Raw genomic sequence first — 27335 nt, forward strand, 5'->3', positions numbered from 1 at the left:
AATAAGATGAAAAGAAATAAACTTGTAAGCTTGGAGAGAGCAACAAACAATGGAGACTTTGAACAAATGAGGATTGGAGAATGTATGTAAGTTGTGTATTTTAAAATGTGGGGAAGATGAGTTTATATAGAGGAGAAAAGTGGCAAAATGTAGGATTGAATATTGACCATTGGATTGTGTTAGGAATAATGGAAGGTGGAGATTAAAAGTAAATAAATAAGAAAATTTTCTAAATTCATTTATTTCAAAATTTTAATATAATAGTAATATAATATAATAATAATAAAAAGTTATGTGAGTAACGGTCAAATGAAATTCAAAATTTATTATAAATATAATAATATAATAATAATAAAAACTATGTGAGTAACTACCAAAATTTTAAAATATAATAATATAATAATATAATATAGTAATAATAAAAATCGATGTGAGTAACGGTTAGATTCAAATTTATATTTTGTAAAAATAACTTTATTTAAAAATATAATAATAAGAAAAACTCCACCATTTGTTACTCTCCCAAAATCATAAATGTCATACTTTGATATATTTTGATTTGTCCATCATTTTGATTTTGCTGCCACATCATCACGTCGGGTATGTTGTCTCGACTGTAATTTCTTCGTTTTAGCTCTGATTTGAGTAATTGAAAAGTCGTTGAAATTGTTATTCCCGACCTTATACTGTGGACAGTTCAAAATACTGAAAATAGTTAATAATTAAAAAGTAGGTTTGTTATCATCAAAACATCAATTAATTGATTGAAATTAATTAAAGTGAGATGAAGGGCCAAAAAGTTAACAATGTCAAGACTGCCTTTCTAAACGACAATCTTGAGGAGAGTATCTATATGGCTCAACCAGAGGGGTTCATTGAACAGGATCACGGGTAAAAGGTTTGTAAGTTTAAAAGATCCATTTATGGGTTGAAACAAGCATCTCGATCTTGGAATATAAGGTTTGATACTGCGATCAAATCTTATGGCTTTAAAAAGAATGTTGACGAACCTTGTGTTTATCAGAAGATAGTCAACTCTGTTAGTTTATTTAATCTTGTATTAACCGTAATTCATTTTATTTACTGTTTGTNGAAGATAGTCAATTCTACAGTAGTTTTCCTAGTGTTGTACGTTGACGATATCCTACTAATTTGGAATGATGTGGGATTTCTGACTGACATTAAGCATTGGCTAGCGACACAATTCCAAATGAAAGATTTGGCAGAGGCTCAATTTTTTCTTGGAATCCAAATTGTTCGAAATCGTAAGAACAAAACACTAGCATTGTCTCAGGTATCGTGCATCGACAAAATGTTGGTTCGATATAAGATGCAGGACTCCAAGAAATGATTATTACCTTTCAGGTATGGAGTTCATGTGTCGAAGGAACAAAGTCCTAAGACACCTCAAGAAGTTGAGGATATGAGACATATTCCCTATGTATCAGCAGTCGGTAGTCTGATGTATGCCTTGTTGTGTACCCGACTCGACATATGCTATGCTGTGGGAATTGTTAGCAGATATCAGTCCAATCTGGGACATGCTCATTGGACTGCCGTTAAAAATATCCTCAAGTATCTTAAGAGAACGAGGGACTATATGCTAATGTACGGCGCTAAGGATCTGATCCTTACAGGGTACACTGTCAGATTTTCAGACCGATATCGATTCGAGGAAATCGATATCAGAATTTGTTTACACTCTGAACGGAGGAGTAATAATATGGAGAAGCATAAAGCAAGGTTGCATTGTTGATTCCACCATGGAGGCTGAGTATGTTGCTGCTTGTGAAGCAGCGAAAGAATCAGTATGGCTTAGGAAGTTCTTAGCTGATTTGGAAATCGTTCCAAATATGCATCTACTTATCACTCTTTATTGTGATAATAGTAAAGCAATTGCAAATTCTAAGAACTAAGAAGCCATAAGCGAGGAAAACATATTGAGCGCAAATATCATCTCATAAGGGAGATTGTGCAACTAGAAGATGTGATCGTCACACAGATAGCTTCAGAGCACAACATTGTTGATCCATTTACAAAGCCCCTCACAGCTAAAGTGTTTGAAGGGCACCTAGTGAGTCTAGGACTACAAGTTATGTAATCCAGGGCAAGTGGGAGAAAATGCATGGGTATGTGATGCCGTAGTTCATTGTATTTATGTCTTTCTCTCTACTCAACATTATAAAACCTCACTAGAGTTTTAGTCCAAGTGGGAGTTTGTTGGGTTTTATGTCCTAAAACTCATAGTTTGTAAACAAAGATATATTTTGTTTTCAATAAATTTATTATTGATGTTTATTTAGTAAAGATTGTTATTAAATAAAGTGAATTTTACGATCATTAATCTAAATCTAATAAACTAAGAACACTCTAGCTATAGTATGATTACTTGAACTATATGTAGAGACATAAGAGTGGATCAAGTTCAAGTATATAGTCAAAATGATCTATAATACTGGGATAAGATTGAGTACATTATTTTGGGGACATTATGGATGCGACCCACTTTTGTATATGATATAAACAATGCGATCACTAAATTGTGCATGTGGAGACATGTGAGTGGGGGCGTCCTATGCAATGAGTATTGCATAAGATCGGACCATGAAGAAAACCACTCTCACTTTATAAANGATCTTAATCCTGAGCTATTCATGAACTTCTGTTTATTCAGAATTATCCTTAGATTTGCATGGGTGAGAGTGGCCTGAGTTCGCCGACTCAATAAGCCTCCCATTTTAGGGGTAAGACTGGGTGAATAGCTGGGGATATAGGGTGTAAGATGGAATTCACTCCTACCCGCTTTTAGGGATATTAGAAAGGTTGTTCCCTGAAGTACTGACTCCAGGTCTTGAACAAGGGGCCTCACCCTCTCATTGGCCAGAGAGAGATTCGGTTTGATGGTTGGACAACAAACAAATTGTTCATTAGAGGATCAACGGGACTTAAGAAACAAGAAGTAACTTTAGGGTAAAAGACTCAGCTCTAGTTACGAACAACCTGTGAATGATCGACTTACGAATCATGGTTATATCAGATGGACAGAAATATATCTATAGTGAGGGGAGTGCAACTACTAGGCTATAGTGGAGTGTCCTAGTAGTTAACGAANGATCGTTGGAGCCCATGATCTGTAGGTCCATTAGGTCCCCTGCTAGCTCATATCGGACTAAACCATAGAACAGTGTGACGNTAAACCTTAGAATAGTGTGACGAGTGAGTTCGAAGTGTTTGAATTCAAATTAAGGAATATACGCTACATATATACGATATATTTAACCGTATTTTGTTTTAATTATGAATTAAACAAAAAAAAAAAAAATTGGAGATATTTAAATAAGATTTAAATATTTTAATTATGAATAGGAATTCACAATAAATGTGTGCCGAAATTGATTAAATTGTTTAATTAATCATTTAATATTCTTTTGATTTGAAATTAATTATTTAAATTAATGGTTGAATTAAAATAGAGAAAGTCAAAATGTTTGACTTCACTCGATGGAGAAATGCATGTTTGAGTTAGTGGAATATTGAGTGTCAATACATGGTTTAACCAAATTTGCATGTTTGCCAAGTAATCTCACAAATTTGAGTGAAATTTTGAGGGTACAAATTTAGTAATCTCAAATATGTAAATATAAATAGAGTGATCGAGTTATATGAAAAAGAGTGAACGATCTGATATATTGAGTGTTAAGTATATTAAAAAACATAGTGATTGCATTAACATTCTCCCTTGGGTTCACTCAAGTTGTGATGGATAATATGGTTTTTCATCTCAACTCTTGTTTCATTTTAAAATTTAATAGCCATAAGCTAGATTTAAAATGGAAAAAAGAAAGCAATTAACTCTCTTAGCCACGAGTGGATGGGTGTGTTCCATTGGATGGTTAGAAACTTCCCCTGAAAAACATTTAAAATGGAAAAAAGAGAGAAATTTTCATTATTAAACAAAATTCTGTTGGGAGAAGTATAACATGAACTCTTGTTGGAAAATTTGTTACTTCTTTTTCTGTAATTTTGCTTACTTAACAATGACATGTACACTTTTTATATGTTTTTGTCTTGTTTCATTACATAATAACGTTGAAAAAACTCTATTTTTCAACACTTTTTACTTGGGTAAACACAAGTCTGCTATTTTGTATCAGTCGAGAGAAAGAACAACAGAACAACAAACCGTTCATCTAGAACATAGAAGATATTGATACCTTATTATTTTAATATGTTTAGTATTAGTAGACTTGATTTTGTAGAAATCAAAAGGCGTAGATTATGAAATTTATTTTGTTTTTGGTGGAAATGATATTGATTTAAAATTTTTGGAAGGGTAACGAATTTGATGTTCTTCCATAGACCTAGTTGAATACTTTATTTTGTAACGTGTAAGTAAATTCTGAAATTTCAATCTTGATATGTGAAATGAATATTATTTCATGTGTGAATTTATCGCCGAGCAAATTATATTAAAAAACATTGTGGAAAAAAAAGTTTAGACAATAAAAAATAAATGCTATCAAACGTGCATTACGATAATTACAGTAAAGAAAATCGTTTTGGTCGAGCATCCTTCATTGAAATTGCTTAGAATGATGTTCTCCCTTGATCTGGATTTTTAAAAGATCAAAACTAATAAAAAATCGAAGAAGAACCAAAGGTATGATTTATGAATTCTAGAATACCATTTTCTCATATATTTGAGCGTTTAGGTATTTGAATACTTATGAAAGGTTCCTATGGCTTAGGAGATTATTTTGAACGAATCATTTAAGGAAGTCGAGAGACAAAATGCTTGGAAGATATGTTTACAATGAAGGTCCAATAATGGTAAGAATTAAGAAATATCTCTTTTTTCACCGCTGACAAAATTGAATGAAATTAATTTTTTTGGATTACTTGATTGAACTTCCTCAAGTAATACTTATAGGAATCGGCATGAAATGCTAGCATGTGAACATACTTCTACTTAGGGGGTTAGAATATGCATGATTAAGAATATATAAGAACAATTTTGGATAAGAATGCATCGTATGTTTAGGAAAATTATGAGAATGTCACTTTGATGAGATTGTAGGGTGCATGTTATTTTAATGTCTTCACTATGCTAGAAAAGATTATGAGATGTTGTTATTTGTACTCCAAGTGATTGATGGATGTAATCTCCATGTTGAGCTTGGCTAAATGTTTAGATAATGTATATCGTGTTTTGGGTGATTGATAGAATTATATCCCTGACCAAGCATACATGAAAATATAGGATAGGTTCAGGTGATTTATTGTGGCATAGTTACCTACATTGAGTTAAGATTAGAGGGTTAGAGTTTGACTTGTTAAATGATGACCTAGGTTAGAATGCCTCCAGTAGATCGAATACTTTAGAATTGTGAGTGACGATCAGGAGTCTAGACCATGGTTCTCCTAGACCCAGATAAATCAAGGAGTTAGTGTAAAGAGTCAATATTTTAAGTCACTTACACGTCCTAAGAACCTAGTAGACCTCCACAACACCTAGAAATGACTAAGGTAGCTATCTAGAGTACTAGAGTGTGAATGGTATCACTAAAGTCTTTGTCACCCTTTCCATTCCGATACCCCAATAATGTTATCAACGACCTGATCACCCCCTCTCCAATCAAGCGATATGCCAACAGGAAGGGTCTCTAGTTAACCTTACCCAACAATGTTTAGAGAGAGAAACTATACTGTCTTACGATATATGATGAGGTTGCGCCTCAACCAAGGACGTCCGTCATTCACTACCTAGATGAAATAAGTTATCTAAGTCTAAGTATAGAAAAATTGAGCAATCTACATAGACCCCACGGAGTAAGAGTCAAATGAAAGAACCACTTAAAACTCCAAGACCTTCCTAGAAATTCAGATACCTATAGAGATTAGGCATGAACTTCTTAGAGCCGAGAAGAAAGCTAGTCTTATCTATCGCGATAAGGATGTAATGAAAGTCTACAAGTAGGATGCTTACAGACTATTTTTTATCTTTGCCCCATTTTTCATCCTTTTTTTTCCAAGTGACTCATGACCACTAGTTGACGTAAAAGAGTGTTTGAGAGCTGTACAATTACACAGTGGGATCGTCTCAGGATGTCAGTCTTATATGTATATTTTGCATCCTTAATATTTTATTTAAAATTGTACCCCAAATCTATTCTTAGTTTGTAATAAACTTATAAAAACATCTATTTATAATTAGATTTCAGTTTTTTTTAATTTCAAATTGTGCAAAACTTTACTTTTATTTTATTTACTTTTGCAGTCACCGTCCAAGATTCAAAGTCTCGAAAACTCGGTTGTGACATTTTATTTGTTAAATTAAGTACCTTTTGTGAATTTATGCTACTATATACTCAACTCTCTTATAATAGTTCATGCATATATCTTTTTTTTAATGAATTGAAATCGGTAAATAAAATATCAATTATAATAGTCAAATTTTCTAGTTACTGATTATTGAACTAAAAACAAATTTCTTATTTTGTAATTGGTATATAAGATTTAAGTAACATTAGATTGAGTGTGTGAATTGTGCGACTCTAACGGTTCATATATGATGATGTCATACTATCCAATCATATAATAAGATGAGGTAGTGCCTCTAAGGATATCAATCATTCATTGTCATGGTAATGTAGAATGACTAAGTCTAAGAATACCCAGAGTTGACATACGTCGTCTAGTAGATCCACAATGCAAAATCCAAGTGAACAACTTTCATACCTCGATTGAGTTTTGATAAGCAAAAGAACTACTCGAAACTTCAAGTTGTCCCCAAAAGCTCAAATAGCCGTAGAATTAGGCCCAAATTTCATAGAGTCAAGAGAATGGTTTAAAATGGTATCCCGATCCCTAGACTTTGCTTACAAAAGAAAATACAAAAATTACGAAAGCGTCTAGTAGTTGGATGTTAATTGATAAAATATGAGAGTTCCTCAACTGTAAATATCAAAAAGATTTAATGCATCAAACAGCAATAATTGAAAATGTTTAAAACTGCTTAAAACTTACAATTCATTACTTCAACTTCCAATTTTCAACCAATTCATTTATATACAATTCAAGCTTGCTTTCACAATGATATTTGGCCACTTTTTGTCCCCACCCAACCACTTTCTTTTATTTCCTTTCTTTTATTTCACTATGGTTGGGACTTGTTTTGTTCTTGAAGCAAAATACATTGCTAGTTTATATTATTTAACTTCAAAAAGTTTCTACAATAACATCAACATCTACGACTTGGATCAATTTTCCTCAACATAACAGCCCAAGCCTATCATGAACAGATATTGTCCTTGTTGGGCTTTTGCTTCAAAGTTTTTAAAATGTGTCTACTAAGATTTTTCACACCCTCATAAACAATGTTCCATTCTATTGTCCTATTTGGGTTTTTGCTTTCGGACTTTCTGTCAAGGTTTTTAAAACACATCTCTTAGGGAAGGTTTGCACACTCTTATAAAGAATGTTTCGTTCTCCACCCGAACCGATGCGAGATCTCACACAGTACCGAGTCAATATAGAATAAGAAGAAAGTAAAGTTGAAAAGAGTTGTAGACAAAGCACTCAACTTTTATATAGTTTACAAATGGAAAGATGTAGTAGTGTACAAAGAACTCAATTTTTTTGGCGTTCAAAATAGTAAGAAGAAGAAGAAGAAGAGGATGAAGAAAAACAAACCCCATTTGATGAAATGATGCAAATGATGGAGAAGGGAAACAACAAGGGTTCTTTACCCAAATCCTTTCACCTTCCCAGAAAAAATAAAAGAAAAAGATTTGTCCTTAAAATCTAAAAACTTGCCTAAATAATAAAACTAAAGCTATAATTACGTACCTGGCACTGGAATCTTTGCCTATGATCTTTCCAGCTTTGCAAGCCAGCCTCTCTTCCCTCACAAAAAAAGAAACATAAGACAAATGACAGACTGGCTACACCTCACTGTCCTACACACAAATTCACCTTCCCTTAGTAGGTGATCACTATGAACACAACCCACAAAAACTTTGGGCCAACTTTGACTCATTAACACAGCTACGAGGGTGGACTTCAGTTTGTTTAGTCCAACATTTTTTGAATCAGGAGGCTCCACCATATGGACCCTTTCTGATTTTGTCGATGACGACGATGACGATGTGGGGGCTTCGGGTTTTGGTTATGGTCTCGTTGCTTGTTGCACTCCAAAGGACCACATTATGTATTTACCAAGGACTAGAAACAAGTTAACCGAGTTCGTTCAGTTTACGATGCATCTTCGGAGTTTAAAACGAAATAATGCGAAGGATTCGTAAGGCTTTTTTTACCTGTTGTGTTGTATGAATCGTGATCATGCTAGGACAGTGTCTCCCATGTTCTTCAAATGGAGATCGACGCTCCTTAGATCGCGGAGATGCTGTAAGATCTCTTGGAGAAGCTCTATGCCTTTGTCTCCTTTTTTTAGGGAGCCAATGCAATGCTTTAGAAACTCCCTATCTGCTTCGAGTGCTTGTAATCTCTCGTACACGTGATCGACCTCTTCCTCAACAGCAACCCTCCTGAATTCTGTATCGAATTTGTTGACAGAAATGGAGTCGAAAACTTGTTCTTCTCTGTTTGTTACGTCTTCAATATCGGCATCGACTGCATCGTTGAAAAGGGGAAGAAGTCGTTTGGCTTTCGTGCTCATCGCTCTTCTCTCGGGATAATGTTTTCCGTTCAAATGGTGACCGTTTTCGAATCCGTTTGTTTCAGTGGTATAATCCGAGTTCTTGTGGTAGCCATTACCATTCTGTTCACAATAATGTACAACGTCTTCTAATTGTTGTTCTTCATCACTTAAAGTGAAGAGCTTCTCTTCCAACATCTTCAGCTCCTCAAGAATGGACAGCCTTTCTTCCTCGAAGTTCGCCATGGTTTCGTCCAAATAAAGGACTGCCTCAGCCGGGGTGTTTTGATTCTCCGTTTCTTGGTTAGAACATAAATCTTCGTCTTTCTTTGCTTCGGTGTTCAAATCGATCGATAGCCCATCGCTATCATCGGCATTGCTACAAGAAACCGAAGAATGTCTACTTTGGAAGCTACCTTCTTTTCTGTTCCTTAACAATGCTATTTTCTCTTTAGCTTCATAATCTTGAAGCTTTTTTCGGTAAACTTCGAGTTCTTTCTCGAGTTCTTGCTTTTCCTTTTCCCTCTTTACGACGAGCTCGTTCAAAAGCTGTAAAGCTTCCTGGTCATACTCGGATTGCTCCTCCATCATTCTTTGGTACTGCAAAGCTTCCATTTGCATGCTTGCTTTCTCCTCTTGAAGCCTATTGATCATTGCCATTGTCTGGTTGGCTGCTATGGCTGAAGCACTTCTCTCTTCTTCTAGCTCTGCATATAACGCATTCAATGCCTTTCTTTCCGTTCTCAACGCCGACTTCAACTTCTCGATCGTCAATACTCCATCCCCGCTTTCGGTCTCGCTTATGATGCTTCCATCCAACGACTCTTCCGTTCCAGATTCCTTTCTGTCGAGTAATAGCAGCTTCTTGTGTAGCTGATGGAAACTATCCATTGAAGTGGGTGTATCAGGAACTTTATCTTCTTCTTCATTCTCATTGAGCTCAGAACTCGACGGTTTGTGATCGTCCAACGGTTGAGAACTCGTTTCCACGGACAAGATCTTGAACTCTACCTCTTCGTTAGCTTCCTCGACTTCCTCGTCGAGCTCAGATTTACGAGCTTTGTTAGAATCTAAATGTGGAATGCAGCAAAATACTAATGATCAGATTTAGCTAAACTCTTGATATGATATGGGAAAAGAAAGCAAAGTATGCTACCTTGCATAGTGTCAAATTCCAATGATGAACTTGGGGAAGGATCTTCTTGTGCATCAGAATGTGGAGGAAGGTCGGTTTGAGTTTGAATGTCGCCGATGGGATCGTGATCGGGACGATCAGGAATATTCGTCCCCATCAAAATCTCTACATCAAGTTCATCATTCCACATGTGTAAATCTACTTATTTATTGAAACAAGAACAAAAACAAGCATAGAAAGTACTCAGCAAACATTTGATCTTCAAAGAAAACATTATCATAATCCATCGAAGAATAGTACCTTGATGAAGATCTGAGTCTGGCTCTCTTGTTGCCACTACCAATTCTTCAAGGCCTTCTTTATGAGCATCAATGGAAGCCTCAGCTTGTTCTTCTTTTTCTCCTCTCATTGACGGATCTTCATAGCCAGAGGGGCTTCTGCTACTCTCCTCCACATCCATGGCTTCCACCTCTGCAACATCCCAATCTTGATTCACAAAGTGGGAGCCAAAATCCAAAACGACATCTTCATTCCCACAATCCTCTTGTCCTTGTTCCTCATCTTTCACTTGGCTAAGGATGTTGTCGTTGTCGTTGTCGTTGTTGTGGTCGTCCTCAGAGGCCGAAAAGTTGATCAAATCGACTGGAATAAGCCGCCGATCGTCGCCCCGGTCAATGTAGAACTCAAGATGATTTGGAGAAATCTCAGCCAATTCATCCTCTTTCTCAGAACCAACTTGAACTGATTTCTGATTACAAGAGCTCAGATCTTCAACTCTATCGTCATCCTCATGAACCGCTGAATCTTTACAGCCACAGCCACAAACAGAGCAAGTGGAGTTCTTCTCAGCCTCTTCCTCGCCGGAAACGTTGGAGATTTCCCTGTCTCCGACGACATCTTCCGAGTGAACATCAATTTCCGCCTCAGAAATAAAATCCCCCTTCTGGGCATAATCCAAATCCCCCCAATTGGGCTTAATCAAAATACAAGGAGAAAACAAACGATTCTTCAAGCTCTCCCCACAGCAAGAACAGCTCTTCAAACCCTCCTTCTCATCACCAAAAAAGGGAAAGCTCTTAGGAATCTGATAGAACTCGTCGGACTTAGAAGAAGACGAGCAATCCTCGCACAAATCTCGAAACTCAGTGAGTTTCCGATGATTCGAACAGTAACCCAGATTAGAAATCTCCATGGAATGAGCTTCACAAAGAAGATCTCTGTAAGAACGCTTTCTCCCAGGCTCGAACACATGGTCCACTCTGGAACACCACAAACAGGGGCGCTTCAGCCCAAACCACTCTGCAAATTTAACGATCAGGTAAGAGAAAAGGGCTTGAAGAAGAAGAAGAAAGATGAGAACCCATTCGAGAAGAGCGTAGACTAAAATAAGGGTGAACTTGTTGGAGTTTCGGTGCAAGATGGTGGCAAATTTGTTGGCGGCCATGGATGGTGGAGTTTTGTGTTTGTTGTAAGGTGGGTATGTACAGAGGAGGCAAAAAGGAGGGATTTTTGCAGAATGGGAGATTAAAAATTTGATCTTTTTTGCAGAAAAATGGTGCAAAACTGAGAGGAAGGAGAGAGAGAGAGACAAGCAGAAGAAGAAGAAAAGAGAGGGAAGGAAGGTAATGGGGAAATTGTTTTATTTAGAATAAACAAAAAAGTTGAATCACACTCAATATCATAGTTACTATAAAAAAACACAGAAAAACAAAAAAAAATTACATTTGAGAAAAAATGAAAATGGCACATGACAATGATAGCCAATTATACGTTAGATCTTCCCTANATTTATTTATAAATATTATTTACTAAGCTATACATGAGTTTAGAAATGTATTTAATAGTTTATTCACGGTGCATATTAATTATAATTAATTAATAAAAATTACTATAAATTTTTTTTTTGGAAAGTATTGATTTATTTATAAAAATAAATGAGGAGCCAAATATTTTCATTAAAAAATTTAGAAAAACAATTCTTCAAAGATGCGTTTGTGTTAAAAATATTATTCTAAAATTAATTTTCACATTATTATTATTATTATTATTATTATTATTATTATTANTAATTACATGATTTCTTAGTATGTATTTGTCACAATATCATTGAAGGTAACTAACTTTCGAGGATCTTGGTGAATAATTGCATCGTGTAATTACTATAATGTCATTTATAATCATTTACATCTTATGATCTTATAACTTTAATGGCTATTTATAGGATCATTTAAGATATAATTACTACCATTTCGAGAGCTCACTACATAATATACTTTATTTAAATAAACGAAAGTATTTTAGATGCCATAAATCATTAACACGTTTTATCAACCCAAATTCAACAAATCATCATATTTCAGCNGTTGTAGAAAAGTAAATGTGTATGAGGTTAATGATAACGGCTCCACAGCTTTTTATTTTTCTTAAAAATATTTAATATTAACAACAAAAAAAAAAAAAAAAAAAAAAAAAAAAAANTTTACTAAGCCAAACTCAAACCATTGCTCCACATTTTAAGCATGCATTCAAGGATACATCATATTTATGTAAGCTTAGCAGCATCATATATTTTAAATAACTANAAATGGGTGGCCCACCAACCATACCCATGAGTTGGTGGGCCATTGTCAAAGTAATGTGTGGGCCCTCTTCAAGGATGCCGGACGCTCACTTCATCATGCCGATTAAGATCTCTTTTAATAAAATTAATTTTTTTTTATTTTTTATTTTTCTATGGTACGAAAATATTCCTTTTTGTAGGATTTTTGTTTTCTTTTTTTTTTTTTTTTNAAAGTATGATAAACCACATTTATAGATTTAGGTTTTAAGAAAATTGACTAGAGAATCGAATTTCGATTGTCTCATCTAAAGGGTTTAATATATGTGCTTAAAACGGGATAATACTTTTCTTATATATAAAAAACATTATTAGGATCGAATAAAAATTGAAATGATAGGAACACAACAAAATGTCTTAATGGCTAATTACATGATTTCTTAGTATGTATTTGTCACAATATCATTGAAGGTAACTAACTTTCGAGGATCTTGGTGAATAATTGCATCGTGTAATTACTATAATGTCATTTATAATCATTTACATCTTATGATCTTATAACTTTAATGGCTATTTATAGGATCATTTAAGATATAATTACTACCATTTCGAGAGCTCACTACATAATATACTTTATTTAAATAAACGAAAGTATTTTAGATGCCATAAATCATTAACACGTTTTATCAACCCAAATTCAACAAATCATCATATTTCAGCCATGGTTTCAATAATACATGCCATTTAAAATTTAGCATGCTTTACTAAGCCAAACTCAAACCATTGCTCCACATTTTAAGCATGCATTCAAGGATACATCATATTTATGTAAGCTTAGCAGCATCATATATTTTAAATAACTACTTACCTCACAAATATCCTAATGAGATCATACCATTAAATATTAAATCTGAAGCTGACTAAAAAAAATATAGAAAATGGGTCGAAAACCAAATTAGATAGAATAGGTTTAAATGAACTAGCTTGGACTAGTTGGATTGACCAATTACTAGGTTATCTGAGTGATTCTTTGCTCGCTCTCTAGACGAGTTTATAGCGCAAAGGTCTTGTTAAAGAAACTCCTTGCAATTTCCACACACAATAGTGGCACATGGATTACTTCAACAAGCTACACTATTCGACCTAGGCTTGACCTGGTAGTACTTATACTTCTAATACTAGGTAGGGCTCGCACTAAAGGTGTACTTTAGAGGAGATAGGAAGTGAAGTTTCTGATAATACTGTCATACTACTGCTAGGACAGTTAAGCTTTCTTCTATCTTTGCTATGGACGTGATATGAACCAAGAAACATCAATCATACAATATACTTCAATGAAGATGTGAAGAAAAGGTTGTCAAAATTATCAAAAGATGTTTCAATTCATGCTACATTGAAGAAGAATGAAGTTTGATTGTTGTAAATTTTGGGTGGGTTACAATTTAGAGTAATTTAGAGTTATTGTATTTTAAGACTTTTTATTTAATTTCGGTTACATTTACATAATGGCTAATTATGGCCATAAAGTATGAATGTTACAACTCTTGGAATGCCTTTAATAGTTTCATTTTGAGGCTATATAAAGCCATGTATGTTGTATTTGTAAGGTAGACTTGGAAAATATAGAAAGAAGCATTTGTGCTTTTCTTTAGCCAATGGCTAAGTTTCTTTGCAATTCTATGTAGTTTAGATTGCATGTAGAATCATTCAAGCTCGACATGATCAATCTTGCTTGTGGAGTGATTCGAATCTCAAACAAGTGTTTGGGATATTTGATCAACAAGAATCATTGAAGCTAGACATGATCGATCTTACTTCTGGAGTGATTCGAATCTCAAACAATGTTCTTGCCTTGAGATATTCGATCAACAAGGTAATCCGAATCTTATTCCCCTTGTATTGATTCCTTATCTTATCAGGACGTCTACTTGGTTTTTATGGCATTTAGGTAGTTTAAATCACATCTCGTGTTACCAAGACAATCAGAGTTAGCTCTTTGGCACTAATCCTATCTCTGGATGCACTTAGGTATAGACCTTTGATCGTAGGTCACGATCTTGGGGTGCACCGTCTACTGGAAACGTATTGACCTATGTCAACATGTAAATTGCTCTAGCTCTAGTACCCTAATCTTAACTTTGTTAATTCATGCCTGCTTTGTTAGGTAGATATTCCTATGGATCAAATAAAGCACAAAAAATAATAATAATAATAATAATTTGAACATTACCTTGGTCATAATCAGGTGCCGAGGAGATCTACTGGGTTCCTAGAATAACTAAGTGACTTGACGTGTACTTTTGATTCTAGGGTACTCTGTTCTAACTCCTTGAATCTTTCTTAGTTTGAGAGCAATAGGGTCTACACCCTCTAATTGCCACTCACAACTTTCATGACATCCCAACCCGTGTGTGGGAGGTTGGTATTTGCCTCGCTATCAAATATGGAGTCCGAAAACGATATGGCATGGATATGGGAGGGTTCATGTCCCAATAAAATCTAGATAGATGGATGTTCGAAATTTTCTGTTGATATGATCAACACATGGATTGATTCTCGATAGACATGTCTAAGTAGGCCACCTTATCATCTTGAAGGCTTGTCTAGTGAACCTAGACTAAAGGAATCACTTTATTATGCAACTGTTTCATGTTGCGAGCCAATATCCTGATGTGCTTCTCTTTATGAGATAAGTCTTCTCTAAGTGGTAGTGCCTTATATTCTACAACGTGTGTGGAACAAGCGTGTACATTTGTAGCATAAAGACATGGAACACGTTATGCTCAACGCTAAGGGTGGGTGGCAATGCTAGTTTGTATGTCACATGCCTTATCCTCACTAGGATCTCAAAAGGGCCTATGAATCTCAACTCAACTTACCCTTCTTCTCAAACCTTAACACCCCTCTCATAGTTGCAACCTTAAAAAAGACATGATCACCCATACAAACTCGAGGTATTTCCTACCAGAGTCTACATAACTCTTTTGTTGACTCTATAGAGTCACTACCCAGGGTCAAATCTTATGCACGGCTACATTTGTAGCCTAGACTAACTCTAGTCTCAAAGTTGTTGCTTGTCTACCTCTTCACAGAATATCGAAGTTCAACACCTATGCGCCATATAGAGGCTCAAACGATGTCATCTAAATAATCGTTTGATAACTGTTATTGTAGATAAATTCTATAAGGGACAAGTGCTCGTCTCAACAACCTATGAAATCTATAATGCCAACCCTCATCATGTCTTTTAGGGTTTTATTTAACCTCTCAACCTATTCATCGAGGATGAAAAACTCTACTAGTTTTGAGTTGTGTTTCCTATGCCTTTTGTAGGCCCTTACAGAACTGTGAGGGGAATCTAGCATCCTAGCCTGATACTCAAACAATAGGCACCATGCTTAGGGGCTATCTCTAGCGTATAGTTGAGCCCACCGGTTTTTTATTTATGTGGTCTTACCTAGAATGAGGTGAAGTGTCTTGATCAATCTCTCCATGAAAACTCAAATGTCATTAAAGCTTTGTTTTGTTTTTGATAGACCCGAGATAGAAATCCATGGTAACATCTCATTTCCATTAAGGTATGTTTACTGGATATAACAACCTTGCAAATTATTGTCTTAGGGCCTTCATTTGTTGACAAATCAAGCAATGCTCACAACTCGCCACGTTCTTCTTCATTCTTGGTCACGAATAACTCAAGTCCTAATATACGTTCATACCTCTACAATTGAAGGCATAAGATGTATCGTGGGCTATAGTCAAGATCTCTTTCAAGATCTCCAAGTCCATATGAAGTGTTCACCCTTATTAGTCAACTAGGTCAATGTCGTTAGGATCTTAGTGAAATTCTGAACAACCTCCTATAATAGCTAGTTAGCCTTAGAAACTTTTCACTTCATTGACTAAGGTAGGCCTGACCATCTCATATTTTTCTCAATCTCAAATGAATCTACTATGATCCCCTTACTCGATACCATGTGACCCAAGACGACCACTTCCTACATCCAGAACTCGTACCTTGAGATCTTGGCGTACAACTAGTGCGCTCTTAACACAGTAAGGACTCCTTTTAGGTACTACTCATGAACTACCTCCATCTTGGAGTACGTTAGTATACCATCAAAGACGACAATGATGATCATATTAAGAAAGTCTTATGAACACCCAGTTCATCTACTCCTTGAACTCTACATGGTATTGGTCAAGCCAAAAGACATAAAGAAAATCTCTTAGTGCCCATAACGGATCCTTAAAGTTGTGTTCTAAATGTTATTTCTCTAATCGTCATCTAAATGTCATTTCTCTAATCGTCATCTGAAGGTAACCTGACCTTGCAATGATCCTTATAGTCCTTACTGTCTCACCAACGATAGCTTTATAGTTTCTTCTCATGTGGCCAACTCTTGCCCTCATCATAGCCTGACACCTTAGCTAGCTTGAGCACTATTGCTTCTCCAAGTTATTTCCATGTTATTTGAGAGCATGTAATCCTTTCATGAGTCTCCTGATGTTCACTTAAACTAGTTCTAGTAACGAGTTTTCTCTGGTAGTGTATCTCACCACTAACTCATCCAAGCACGTCAACCTCTCAAGTTTCCTATACAAGATCCTATGAAACTCACATTAAGCTTTTGTATCATAACTAGTCCTTTTAAGGTCTAAAATGCTTTTTTTTGGGAAAATTGTAGAAGAAATTGTTGGGAGAAGAAAAAACATAAGGGCCTAAGAAAATAAGAGAGAGAGAAAGAATAGGAAGATTTGAGATTTGACTTTCACCAAATATGGTGCTTGTATTTCTCATTTCATTGACCTATTTAAAACAATTTAGGTTTTAATAATGGGCAAAGTGGTAGAGTATGCCCAGCTAAAAATATGGTCTACCATTATAAGTGTATGCGGTAAATTTGACCTAAAAACGAGATTCAAATTACTGATTTTAAGGAAAAACGTACTAAATAAGGAGAAAAAACCAGTCTTTTATTTAACAGCTTCCTGTATAGGTAGGTGTAACATCCCATGTCTAGGTTTTGGTAAGAATTCAAATTTTGGATTTGACACCTAGCATCTTCGGTAATCCCCTGCACGATTAACATTACCACCACTGAGGTTGTTCTTGAATATGATATCTAGAGGCTTTGCCTCTTTCTAAGCATGCTTCACAAGTTTCTCAAACACAATCATGTGTATAGAACTAAAATTCTAACTCTTTGTAATTAAAATGATCTATTTTAGAGTAGGGTCCTTTATCTAGAAAGTGGTAGAATGGGTCATAGTTTGATCGTTTAACTATTACTCTCGTCTCCAAGGTTCGTTGGTCTACCATAATGGTTTCACATCCTTAACTTTGTGAGTGTGCATGTCCTGTCCCAAGGACGACTTAGAATGCGGTCACATAATCTTAATAACTACATGCAGCTACGAAGCTTGGATCTCTCCTCTATAGTACATAGTAAATTATCTCTTGGGCGATCCTTCATCAAAAATGTCCATCACCCCATAACTGATAAATGGCATAATGCGCCCATCCCACTCTTGGAAGTCCATAATTTAAACTTAATCTCTAAAGACTCTAACCAAAGTCTTGCATTCATGAGATCCATAGCTCCTCTCTCAAGATTGGTGAATCTTCTCGAAATGCCAACTTATTCTAAACATTCTAGGGGTAATGATTTGCTCGTGATGTGCTTAATTCCTCTGGTAGTCCCCATTGCTTGAGTGAATTGTTATGTTTGGTCCTACTAAGTGATCTACAAGGAGGTATACACTATTATATCTGAACCTACTACGTTGTCTGAATCGATAGTACCTATATTTCTACTGCATGGTTCTTCGCCCCCTCTCATGTCTTGTTTACAGCACAAAGGTCCTGTTAAAGAGACTCTTGGCCATTTCCATGCAAGACAGTCGCACCTGGATTTCCTTGACACGCTACACTATTCAAATTAATTAGGCCAAGATCAAAGATACCTATATTTCTACTACATGGTTCTTCGCCCTCTCTTAGGTCCTGCTTACTGTTCAAGAGACTCCTAGCCATTTCCATGCAAGATAGTCGCACCTGGACTACCTCGACGCACTGCACTGTTCAACCTAGGCCTAGATCGGCGATACCTATATTTCTGTTGCTAGGTAGGGGTTGCATTAAGGGTGTATCAAAAGGGATTGGAGGCGAAGACTCTGATGATACGGTCATACGACTATTGGGACGGTTAAACTTTCTTAATCATGTTTTTCATAGAAGTCTACTAGGTTCTTTAGAGCATTTAGGCGGTTTAAATCTCCTCAGAGCTAATCTTATCTTTGGGTACACTCTTGTTTAGAACTTGATCGCCGCTCATGATCCTGAGGTGCATGGTCTACTAGAAATGTACTGACCTAGGTCAATATGAAAATTGCTCTAGCTCTAGCGTGCTAATCTTAACTTGGTTCACTCATGCATTTTATGTTAGGTAGATATTCTATCAATCACCTAAAGCATGAAAAAAAACACTCTAAACATTACCTTAGTCATCCTTAGGTGCCAAGGAGATGTATTGGGTTCCTAGATGATGGTGTTAATATAACACATGCGGAAGAAATTTGGATCTTAGGCACTTTTAGAACATCAATTATAGTAAATAACTAGCATGTTCATAAGTATTAAAACTTAATGAGTTTGAATACTAACCTTTTGTAGTTCAAACTCCTTTTCCTCACAAACCGGTTTCGAACCACCACTAGTGTCTTCTCCACTATCCTTTGGCCTTAGAACGAGATTGTGGAATCCGGTGAGTGACTAAACTTGGGAGGGATTTTATATATATGAAGAGAGTGTTTGTGAGAAGTTTTTCTCAAGGTTTTTTCACCAAGAAGAAGAAGACCTTCCATGTACCATGATCACTCTATTTAAAGAGTCATGTTTGCATGTTCATGCAAATTTGAGATCACCAAATTTTGACACTCAAAATTTCACTCAAATGTTTGGGATTATGTGGCAAACATGCATGTTTGAGTTAACCAAATTTTGACACTCAAAATTCCACTCAAACTTGTGGGGTTTATTTGGCAAGCATGCAAGTTTGGTTAAACCAAATTTTGACACCTCAAAATTCCACTAACATGGATTTTTCCATTAAATGAAGTCAACATTTTGACTTTCTTCATTTTAATTCAACAATTAATTTGAATAATGAATTTCAAATTAAAGTAACATTAAATGATTAATTAAACTATTTAATTAATATTTAATATTAATTCAAATGCCAATCCCAATCAATTCCGACACATAATTGATTAAGATATTTAAATCTTATTTAAATATCTCAGATTCTCTCTTTTTGTTTAATTCGTAAATAAAACAAAAATGCGGTTAAATATATCGTATATATGTAGCGCATATTCCCTAATTTGAATTCGAACACTTCGAACTCACTCGTCACACTGTTCTATGGTTTAGTCCGATATGAGCTAGCAGAGGGACCTAATGGACCTATAGATCATGGGCTCCAACGATTCAAGATTAACCGATTAAACTCATTAACCTGGTTAACCAACATTCGTTAACTACTAGGACACTCCACTATAGCCTAGTAGTTGCACTCCCCTCACTATAGATATATTTCTGTCCATTTGATATAACCATGATTAGTAAGTCGATCATTCACAGGTTGTTCATAACTAAAGCTGGATCAATTTACCGTTTTACCCCTGAAGTTACTTATTGTTCCTTATGTCTCACTGATCCTCTAATGAACAATTGGTTTGTGGTCCAACCAGTAAACCGAATCCCTCTCAGGTCAATGAGAGGGTGGGGCCCCTTGTTCAAGACCTGGAGTCAGTGCTTAAGGGAACTACCTCTCTTCTATCCCTACAAGTGGGTAGGAGCGAATTCCATCTTGCACCCCACGTCCCCAGCCATTCACCCAGTCTTACCCCTGAAATGGGAGGCCTATTGAGTCGGCGAACTAGAGCCACTCTCACCCATGCAAATCTAAGGATAATTCCGAATAAACAGAAGTTCATGGTTAGCTCAGGATTAAAACCGAGTTACCTAGGTTATCGAATGTAAAAGAAAATCAGTCTAACAGTAAACGACATTATAAAGTGAGAGTGGTTTTCTTCATGGTTCGATCTTATGCAATACTCACTGCATAGGACGCCCCCACTCACATGTCTCCACATGTACAATTTAGTGATCACATTGTTTATATCATATACAAAAATGGGCCGCATCCATAGTGTCCCTAAAATAAGGTACTCAGCCTTATCCTTATACTATAGATCATTTTGACTATATACTTGAACTTGATCCACTCTTATGTCTCTACATATAGTTCAAGTAATCATACTATAGCCAGAGTGTTCTTAGTTTATTTGATTTAAATTAATGATCGTAAATTCACTTTATTCAATAACAATTTTTACTGAATAAACAACAATAATAACTTTATTGAAAATAGAATATATTTTTATTTACAAACTATGAGTTTTAGGACATAAAACCCAACACTAGAGTGGCTAGTTGCTTTGATGCAGACTGCTGACTCTAGGATACTTTGCTCGGACTCTTTGAGTTTTTCTTAGCTTGGGAGTATTAGGGTCTAGACCATTTGATCACTACTCACAATTAAAGTGCTCAGACTACTAGAGGCATCCTAACCTACGTCATTATCTAGCCATCTTGACTCTAGCATCCTAGTTATACCTCTAGGGAGATAAACACGCTCTATAAGGAAAACACACAATCAATCACCTAAAGTTAAGCATACTATATCTTGCATTTATACAAGCTCAAAAACATTTATCAATCTCTTAGGGTACACATCACAATATCTCATACTCCATTATAGCACAACATAAAGTATTAAAATCAACATGTATCATAAATTCTCATCCTACGGGCAGGTAATTTTCTATTACATTGCACTCTCATCCAAAAATATTCTTATGAGGTCCTAAACAGGCATATTCTAACCACCTAAAATAAGTGTATGTTCACATGTTAGCATGTCCTAGCTTTTCCTATAAATATTATTTGAAAAGTCTGAATGGCTACTTAGGCGTTGTGTGGCTTCTTGAGATTGCCTTTTTGCTTGCTCAGAGCTCCAAGTTTTTTGAGTTAGACAACGTGAGTTCGATCTCTTATGAACGAGTCTACGTATACATTTCAAACAAATGTTTTTTAGAATCTTTCCTAATTTTTTTTTGTTAGTAAATTTTTCTAGAGAACTTGATTCAATTTGGTTTCTTCAACTGGTTGAAGAGTTTCAATCCCAAAATTCAAAAAAATTAATTTCATTCAATTTTGTCAATTAGGGAGGAAGATAAAAGCATTCAACTTTGGTTTCTATACATGGGAGTATTTAGAGCCATTTGTTTATAGGTAAGTTTTGATTAAATTGGGGAAAATTCAAAATTGAGCCTCTACACTTAATGTCTTACTTAAATCCTTTTTTTTTTTTTTAGCTTCGTAACAAATCTTTTTCATGAAGGAGTCGAGAGTTAATGAGGGCTAGATCGTTGTAAGTCAAAGAGAGTGTTTCAATGTGATTGTTGGCCACGAATTCATCATTTAGGGTCTATCTCGTGAGCTTAAGGACAAGATTAGAAAGAATTTTGCTAAAGGAATCGATGACTAATAAGCTATAAAAATACCTCAAAGGATAGGAAGAAGAAGTGGGTAAGATCTTGCGAGAAATTTGACTTCCGGGTCTTCTCTGCGGTATAACTTTGTCTATAGTTGACGAGAGACTCAAAATAAGTCTTTAGCCCTTCCTTGCAAGGGCTATAAGTCCACTATTTTTCATCGTCTCCCTTGAGTTGGAGATTGAAGATGATGATGTGGTCGGTTCAATCCAAAGCAATCTATCTTGATTCTTTTAGTTTTTTTAACCTCTTTCAAATCAGTTCTCACCTAATTTTTTTTATCCTTAATATAGAATCCCTACTGAACCCATTCAAGAAAATTGAGAGGATTATGGACATCCAAGGTGCAAGAAATTATATCATATGACTCATACGCTTGGATTAGAGCTCATGAATCTCATATGACTTGTATCTTGGTTGTGTCCTAACATTTAAGAACAACCCTTAAAGAAAGAATCCAAAAACTTATGAACCTAAGATGACACTTAGAAGGATAAAAACTAAGCCAAGAAGATTAATCTCCGGTGAAAATGTATGCTGAAACCACCGCATCTAAATGGTGGTGAAAGTTCTCTATTTATAATCATTTACCGTATAGATAATTATGGTAAATTACAAATAATATGGAAAGAACAATAAAAGAAAATAATAATAAATGAATACAATATATTTGCCTTTAATAAAAGAACAAATATGGTAAGCCGTAATGTAAGGCAAATATCTAGATTATAATAAACGGTCAACTATCCTTAACACCCTCCGCAAGCTGAGCGTCGGATTTGAACGAACGTGAAGCTTGGATCTGAAAATTCAAAGAAAGGTCGAGAAATACTTTTTGTGAAGATGTCAGCAACTTGGAGATGGGAAGGTACATATTGTGTGCGAAGTTTGCGAGCAATAACAAGTTCTCGAAGGAAATCATAATCTAGTTCAACATGTTTAGCCCGCTTGTGAGAAACGGGATTAGAGCTAAAAAAAATAGAACTTTTGTTGTCACATGAGAGTAAGGGCTGCTGTAAAATAGGGATCTTGAGATCATGCAAAAGATGCATAACCCAAAGAAGTTCAACAGCAGTCGTGGCAAGAGCACGATACTCAGATTCACAGCTGGTGAGACAGTAGGCTGCTTTTTGGCACTCCAAGAAACGAGATTTTACCAAGATAAATAGCCTAGCCGGATGTAGAACAACGAGTATCGGGACAACCAACCTAGTCAGCATCTGAATAAGCGACTAGCGTACTAGGAACAGTGGATGGACAAAAGGTAAGACCAAAGTGGAGTGTTCCTTTAACATAGCGAAGAATACGTTTGACAGCAAGAAAGTGATCTGCAGTAGGGGCATGCAAGAATTGACTGACAGAATTGACAGCATAGGCAATATTTGGACGCGTAATAGTCAAGTACTGAAGGGCGCCAATAAGAGATCTATAGAGAGTAGGATCAGAGAAAGGAGAACCATAAGCAGTCAGGTGTTGAGAAACAACCATGGGAGTGTGGACTGGTTTGCTATCGAGCAACTGAGCACGAGTAAGAATATCTCGAGCATATTTTACTGACTAATAATGAGACCATTAGAAGTGGGTGAAGCTTCAAGACCAAGAAAGTAACTGAGAGAACCCAAATTTTTGGTAGCAAACTCAGAATGAAGCTTGTGAGTAAAGCTGTCAATAAGAGATGAGTTGTTGCCGGTAACAATAATGTCATCAACATAAAGAAGCAAATAGATAAGGTTAGATTGCTGATGAAAGACAAAAAGGGACGTGTCAGTGCGACTGCAAGAAAAACCAAGTGTGAGAAGAAATGAGCTAAAACACTGAAACCAGGCGCGAGGAGCTTGCTTTAAGCCATAGAGGGCTTTCTTTAATAGAGAAACATGAGTGGAAAATTGAGGATCAATATACCCAGGAGGTTGTTCCATATGAACACGTTTAATGAGAGTTCCATTGAGAAAAGCATTATTGACATCAAGTTGTCGAAGAGGCCATTTATTTGTGACTGCAATAGAAAGCATGGACAATGGTAGCTTTGACAACCGGACTGAAAGTGTCAGTGTAGTCAAGACCAAGAACCTAAGTATAACCTTTGGCAACAAGACGAGCCTTGAAATGCTCGATGAATCCACCAGGCAAATATTTAATACGAAACACTCATTTAGAGCCCACGATGTTGGTGTTGGCAGGGCGAGGAACCAAAGTCCAGGTATCATTTTGTTGTAAAGCTCGAATTTCTTCACCCATGGCAGCAACCTAAGCAGGATTCTTAGCTGCAGATTTGAATTCTTTTGGCTCAGTGGATGCAAGAAGAGCATAAAGAAGTCCAGATGAGCCTAAAATACCAATATTTGCTGGATGACGAGTCTTGAATATACCAGCTTTGGCTCGTGTGATCATAGGATGAGAGCCCAAAGAAGAGGAATCAATAGTAGATTCAATAGAGGTCGGATCAGAAGTCGACGGTGGCAAAGTAGAACCTGCACGAGAAGTATCAACTGGCACAAACTCATCCACAAGGATAGAACAAATATCACACGGGGATGAACTAGATCGAGGAATGTGCGATGATGAAGTGGTAGGGGGGGATGAATCAATATGATAAAGATGTGGTTCCAAGAAATTTGAAATGTGAGGAGAGGAAAGAGGTTGGACCTAGGAGCTAGGGATAGCAGGAAAGTGAGTTTTATCAAATTGAGCATGGCGGGTGATATATAGTTTAGTGGTGGCGGGATCAAGACAGCGGAACCCTATATGAGTAGGACTATAACAAAAAAAAAATACAAGGAATGTTGCGAGGAGAAAGCTTGTTAGGCATATAATCACGCAAGTAAGGATAAAGACGACAACCAAAGGGATGAAAATTGTCATAATGCGGAGAGTAGCCATAGAGGAGTCCAAAGGGTGACTTACCTCCAAGAAGTGAAGTAGGCAACCGGTTGATAATATAAGTTGCAGTGCTGAAGGCATCAACCCAAAAACGAGGAGAAAGATGGGAGTGAAAGAGAAGGGCCAAGCCAGTCTCAGTCACATGACAGTGTTTTCTCTCAGCACGACCATTTTGAGTAGGTGTATATGGACAAGAGAGTTGATGGTGGATGTCAGAAGTACGTAAATGAGTTTTGAAACAAGTGCTAGTAAATTCGGTACCTCCATCACTTTGAAATACCTTGATACGAGAAGAATATTGATTTTCCACAAATTTTTTAAATTGAAGAAAAATATCACAAAAATCATATTTAAATTTTAAAAGGTAAAACCAAGTGAATCGAGAATAATCATCAATAAAAATAACATAGTAAAGAAAACCAGAATTTGATTTGACAGGGGAAGAACCTCAAAGATCACAATGAATAAGATCTAACACATGAGACGACCTACGTTCATTGCGGGAATAAGGCAATCGATGACTTTTCGGTGACTGACAAGTACTACATAGTGATGGAGAAGGCAATAAAGATGTAAGAGAAAGATGACACTTTCTATTTAAAAAAGAAATAACATAATGATTTACATGACCAAGGCGAGCATGCCATAAATTATATGAAGCACGTAAAGATTTGTTTCTAAGTACTGAAATAAAAGCAGGGTTGCCGCTCTCCAACACATATAGCCCTCCATCTCTTTTACCGGTTGCCACCACCCTTCCTGTTTGACAATTCTGAATAGTAAGAAGATTATTAGTAAATGTAACGGAGAGAGGAAAATCAGACGTTAATTTACTAATTGAAAGAAAAAATTTAGTGAGATGAAAGACAACCAAGACATCTAATAAGTGAATATTTGGAACAGGAGGAAGAGTACCGATGTGGGTAATGGGTAGGGATGCACCGTTTCCTACGATCACAGAGTCCTTACCCGTGTAATTTTTAGACTGATCCAAAATAGATGGGTCGTCGGTCATATGGGCCGAAGCCCCAGTATCCAGAAACCAATCAGTAGCATCGGGTCCAGCAATAGAACAAGACGTGTTGAAGGCTTCAGCAAGGTGAGCATGAGTAGAATCAAGTTGAACATACCGTTGGTTGCAGCGGTCAGCATAATGGCCCTCTTTGCGACATATTTGGCAGTGAGGTGGTCAACGACCCTAACCTGAGTGGGTTCGTCCTCAATTGGAAGAGTTATTTTTGTGAAAATAAGAACGACCTCGCTGGTTGTTAGATGAAGGAGGGTGGCTTCCATGGGTGCGACCACGATTAGTGGCTGTGAATGTTGTAGGAGTGAAGTCAGAGGACTCAAGGGAGCGCTGAAACAACTCAAAACTTTCAGCTTTAGAGACTAAATCTGCAAAACAGGGGATAGGAGTGAGAGCCATCTGAGTAGTAGAAAAAACTGGAAGTTTTGAGTTGTTTCAGCGCTCCCTTGAGTCCTATGACTTCACTCCTACAGCATTCACAGCCACTAATCGTGGTCGCATCCATAGGAGCCACCCTCCTTCATCTAGCAACTAGTGAGGTCGTTCTTATTTTCACAAAAACAACTCTTCCAATCGAGAACGAACCCATGATACCATGAAAATGTTTGCTGAAACCACCACACCTAAATGGTGGTGAAAGTTCTCTATTTATAATCATTTACAGTATAGAGAATTATGGTAAATTACATATAATATGGAAAGAACAATAAAAGAAAAGAATAATAAATGAATACAATATATTTGCCTTTAATGAAAGGGCAAATATGGTAAGCCGTAATGTAAGGCAAATATCTAGATATTTGCCTTATAATAAACGGTCAACTATCCTTAACATCCAGAAAAGCATAACTCATGCCCTAAGTCTACCATGACACTCAAACTACTAGGTACCACTCTATTCAAACCCGCCTCATGCCCTAAAGTTGCCCCAGACCTCCCGATAAAATGCAACATAATCAAATGTTTTCTCCGCCAAGGTTGCATGCTTTACTTTGCATGATATTAGGACTTAGGCTATGTTGCAGGGGACACATGAAACCCTAGGTATTAGAACCTAGACTATGTCACATGGGACCTAAGAAACTTTAGACATAGGTATTAGAAGTTAGATTACGCTACAGGGGTGCATGAAACCCTAAAAATTGTCTATGTCGCGGGAGACACATGAAACTTCAAACATAGGCATTAGGATTAGGATCATATTGTTTACTAACCATAGGACTGAGTAGGCCTCCCGGGGACTATTTTAAGGCTATGTCTAGTGTAACGTATTGTGTATGGAGTAGAAGTGGATAACTCGATGGGAACCACTCTCCTTAAATCCACCCAAGAGTTAGGGATCATACAAGTGCATGAGTTAGGACTAGGACCTATTCATTATGTATGGAGTGATAGTAAACAACCTGATGCGATCCATTCTTCTTAAATCTGTCCAAAGGCAAGGAATTATATATAG

The 27335-nt window shown here is 36.3% G+C and overlaps 1 protein-coding gene across 4 annotated transcripts; it reads right to left on the reverse strand.

Annotated features, from left to right (window-relative positions):
* Window positions 1-7563: 7563 nt before the first annotated feature.
* On the reverse strand, window positions 7564-11388 carry LOC111809430 (myosin-binding protein 2-like). 4 transcript variants are annotated; one of them, XM_023695891.1, is made up of 4 exons: window positions 10092-11388; window positions 9813-9992; window positions 8316-9726; window positions 7564-8223 (listed from the first exon to the last, which is right to left on the reverse strand). In XM_023695891.1, the coding sequence occupies exons 1-3, from the start codon at window positions 11233-11235 to the stop codon at window positions 8339-8341; spliced, it is 2712 nt and encodes a 903-aa protein (XP_023551659.1). In that variant the 5' UTR covers window positions 11236-11388; the 3' UTR covers window positions 7564-8223; window positions 8316-8338. The 4 variants fall into 4 exon arrangements, with proteins under 4 accessions (XP_023551659.1, XP_023551662.1, XP_023551660.1 ...); XM_023695894.1 differs by having other exon boundaries at window positions 7564-9726; window positions 9813-9956; XM_023695892.1 differs by having other exon boundaries at window positions 7564-9726; window positions 9813-9989.
* Between the last annotated feature and the right edge of the window lie 15947 nt (window positions 11389-27335).

Source organism: Cucurbita pepo, chromosome LG13, assembly GCF_002806865.2.
Source record: "Cucurbita pepo subsp. pepo cultivar mu-cu-16 chromosome LG13, ASM280686v2, whole genome shotgun sequence".
Taxonomy (NCBI): Eukaryota; Viridiplantae; Streptophyta; class Magnoliopsida; order Cucurbitales; family Cucurbitaceae; genus Cucurbita; species Cucurbita pepo.

Coding starts and splice junctions, on each gene's coding strand:
- LOC111809430 (XM_023695891.1), bottom strand. CDS start 11,235: ATGGCCGCCAACAAATTTGCCACCATCTTGCACCGAAACTCCAACAAG. Junction 9,993..10,091: donor AGACTCAGATCTTCATCAAG/GTACTATTCTTC, acceptor TCAATAAATAAG/TAGATTTACACATGTGGAAT. Junction 9,727..9,812: donor GGAATTTGACACTATGCAAG/GTAGCATACTTT, acceptor TTCCACATTTAG/ATTCTAACAAAGCTCGTAAA.